Source organism: Vollenhovia emeryi, unplaced genomic scaffold, assembly GCF_000949405.1.
Source record: "Vollenhovia emeryi isolate VEMERY1.0 unplaced genomic scaffold, V.emery_V1.0 DF939842.1, whole genome shotgun sequence".
NCBI classification, from domain to species: domain Eukaryota; kingdom Metazoa; phylum Arthropoda; class Insecta; order Hymenoptera; family Formicidae; genus Vollenhovia; species Vollenhovia emeryi.
In genome coordinates, this window is record NW_011966524.1 from 1 (window position 1) to 3,296 (window position 3,296).

The 3,296-nt window shown below is 47.4% G+C and overlaps 2 protein-coding genes across 2 annotated transcripts; both read right to left on the bottom strand.

Annotated features, from left to right (window-relative positions):
* Window positions 1-56: 56 nt before the first annotated feature.
* On the bottom strand, window positions 57-1,244 carry LOC105556683 (the record flags this gene model as incomplete). The annotated part of the gene is made up of 1 exon (XM_012003776.1): window positions 57-1,244. A coding segment is annotated over exon 1 (1,188 nt), but the record flags the coding sequence as incomplete, so codon positions are not given.
* A 175-nt stretch (window positions 1,245-1,419) lies between these two features.
* Window positions 1,420-2,885, bottom strand: LOC105556684. Its single transcript, XM_012003777.1, has 2 exons — window positions 2,212-2,885; window positions 1,420-2,128 (listed from the first exon to the last, which is right to left on the bottom strand). Exons 1-2 carry the CDS (start codon window positions 2,883-2,885, stop codon window positions 1,420-1,422), a joined length of 1,383 nt encoding a protein of 460 aa, XP_011859167.1.
* Between the last annotated feature and the right edge of the window lie 411 nt (window positions 2,886-3,296).

Sequence of the window (3,296 nt, forward strand, 5' to 3'; positions counted from 1 at the left end):
GGGCACGAATCCCCCTTTGTCGAGCACACAACACACCGCAAAATATGAGATTTTACTGGCGCACGTCCACCGATGATCCAATATGATTGCCTGATATGCGCCAAGGTGAGTTGCGTTCCTCCATGTAGTGTCCGTTGGTGGGACCAGCTGATGATTAATTCAGACAATCTCGAATGGCGAGGGAGTATTGCAGGGTGTTTGCCTTCATAATTGAGGGTGGAATTCTTGAGTCGTCCTCCCACACGAGCAACTCCTTGATGATCAATAAATGCTGTGAGACGACTGAATGGATGAGAAGTTGCTAGACGTGATTGTGAGCTGAGCATCTTCAGCTCATATGCAAAAAATGTTGATTGTGTAACCTTGATCCAGAAGATTTTAGCTTGCTCTAAGTCAGCGACTGAGATGTGTGAGGCTTGAGGGCCATCGTGTCGATTTCTCAATCGTCGAATAAATACCTGACAGAGAGCTGTGATTCTGAGCAGTCGATTGAGCGATGAATACTTGTAGATGAGATCCCAGTCGTAATCCACCTTTATGTTAGTTGTGAAGAGTGACACTCCTGGGCGCGATTCTGTTGTACACTGCTCGTCCGAGCACGTTGGCTGAGCGGGCCAGCGATCTTTCGGTTGAGCCAACCATGGTGGTCCTGCCCACCACAAGGTATGATCTTCAAGTTGAGCTGTTGTTACACCACGAGATGCACAGTCAGCTGGATTGATTGTACCTGGAACAAATTTCCAATGAGCATGTGTCGTGAGTTCTTGGATTTGTGATACCCTGTTGCGCACATAATCCTTCCATCGAGATGAGTGTGTTTTGATCCATGTGAGCGTCACTTGAGAGTCCGTCCATAAATATGTTTCCTTGATGTCCACCTTGAGTGTGGCATGGACATATTTCACCAATTTTGAAAGAAGCAGCGCTGCTGTGAGTTCTAGCCTTGGGATAGTGAGCCTCTTCAATGGAGTTACCTTTGTTCTTGAGCATATGAGAGAAGTTTTGGCGCCCTTGGACGGCGTGTGCACGACCATGTATACGACTGCAGCCATGGCAAATTGAGATGCATCAGAAAAGCCATGTAATTCAACCGTTGAGCCACTGCTTATGTTGAACCAGCGTGGAATTGAGAGCCTGGCCAGGCTTGTGAGATCTTTTCTGATGTTGAGCCACCGTGAGACAACTTGAGATGGTAACGGTTCATCCCAGTTGATCTTGTGGAGCCAGAGTTCTTGAAGAAGCATCTTGGCTCTTATTACGATTGGTGAGACAAAACCAAGTGGATCAAATATCTGTGCCACTTCAGATAGTACACGTCGCTTGGTGAGCTGTTCTTGGTGAGAAATTGAGCTTGTTGAGAATGTAAAAACATCTTCTTGAGGCAGCCACTTTAATCCGAGGATTTTGGTTGCGCAATCGTCAAGTGGCTGGTGAGTTGATCGAGACTGTCAATAAGATGGCGTTTAACAATTCTGGATGATTGGAGTGCCATTTGGCAAGAGGAAATCCGCCCGCCTGGCAGAGATCTTCTAATTGATGGGCAATTTCTATGAGCTGTTCTCCTGTGTCACCACCGCCAAAAATATCATCCACGTACCTCCCACGAGTGATTGATGGCACTGCCAGTGGAAATCGATAGCCTTCATCTTCGGCCAGTTGCATGAGTGTCCTTACTGCGAGGAATGGAGCAGCCTTCGTTCCATAAGTGACCGTGGTGAGATGATATGATGTTTCATTGTGATGTTCGTCGATCCACAGAATGCGCTGCAGATCCCAGTCTGAGTGGTGTACCTTGATTTGTCGATACATCTTTGTTATGTCTGTGGCAAAGATGTACCTGTAACTACGAATCCACAAGAGAACGTCTGAAACATTGAGCAATAGATTTGCACCAGTGTGCATGAGATCGTTTACAGATAATCCTGATGAGGTCGGACTCGAGCCATTAAAGACAACCCGCAGTTTTGTAGTTGTACTGTCAGGTTTGAGCACACCATGGTGAGGCAAATAATATGGCGGAACATCGGATGATGGTTGTGATCCAACTTTCACCATGTGCTTGAGTTGTTCATACTCGCTCATGAATTTGGTGTAGAGGCTCTGATATTCCTTATCCTTGTTGAGTCGTCTGAGAATGCGCTGGAGACAATGGTGAGCAGTATTGTGTGAATTCCCTAAGAAACTGGTTGGAAGCTTGAGCGGGATGCGTACAATGTATCGTCCCGTTGGATCTCTAGAGTGTGTGGCCTTGTAATGATCTTCACATTGTTGTTCTTCCAAGGTAAGCTGGTCCGCTGTAGCTGGTCAGTTGGTAGCTCTTCTTGCACCCAGAACCTTGTCAGCAATTCTTGAAGATCGAGATCGTACTGGTTAACCTTGATGTGATGTGCAGTCGACATTTGTAATGGTGATAAGCTGACTGGACCAAGCACTAGCCAACCAAATATTGAGAGTTGAGCGATTGGCAGGTCAGGAGATCGTTTAATGATGTTAGGCTTGATAATCTGCCCGTATGCATCAGCTCCAATGATGATGTCGATTGAGCGTGGCGTGAGGAACTGTGGGTCTGCCAATGTCAGAGGTTCTATGTGTGGCCACGTTTGTTGAGGTGCTGTAAAAGATGGTAGAATGGTCGTTAGTGTTTTGAGGACGTGGGCTTGAATAATGGCAGTGTGCTTAGAATGATAGGAGTGAAGCGTGAGCGTCACCACGCCCTTGGTCCTAGTCGTTTTCCTGGCTCCAATGCCAATGATTGAGACAGTTGCGTGTCGACGTTGTATGTTGAGTTGTCTGACGAGATCCTCCGTGATGAACGTGAGCTCAGATCCTTGGTCGATGAGTAGCCTTGCTTGATGTGTTGAGACCGTTGATTGTATGCATGCCATTGCAGTTGCAAGTAGCGTTGAATAATGTGCGTGAGCTTGAATTGATTCCTTGACGATTGCACCTGATTCCTAGTGAGCTGGTGAGAAGGCAGGTTGAGCAGGAGTCAATGCGGCCGCAGACTGTTCCACATGCAGCATCGTATGATGTTTGGCTGAGCATGTCTTGCAGCTCAGCGCGGATCTACATGAGCGGGCATTGTGGCGCCCCAGACAATTGAAGCACAGCCTCTTGTCGATTGCGGTGGTCTTCCGTTGTGCTGGCGTGAGATCCCTGAACTTTGAGCACGTTACAATGAAGTGCTGTCCATTGCACATGTCACACGGGTGAGCCGCAGCAGAGAATGGCTGAGAATGTGTGGGAGCAGATACGTGGTGAGCAGTCGCCTTTTTGTTAGCAGATTTAGATGAGCT

Excerpts from the sequence above, each read along its gene's own strand:
- LOC105556684 (XM_012003777.1), bottom strand. The coding sequence starts at position 2,885 with ATGGCATGCATACAATCAACGGTCTCAACACATCAAGCAAGGCTACTC. Across the intron at positions 2,129-2,211 it reads ATCCAACGGGACGATACATT|ACGACTCAACAAGGATAAGG; the intron begins GTACGCATCCCG and ends GCGCATTCTCAG.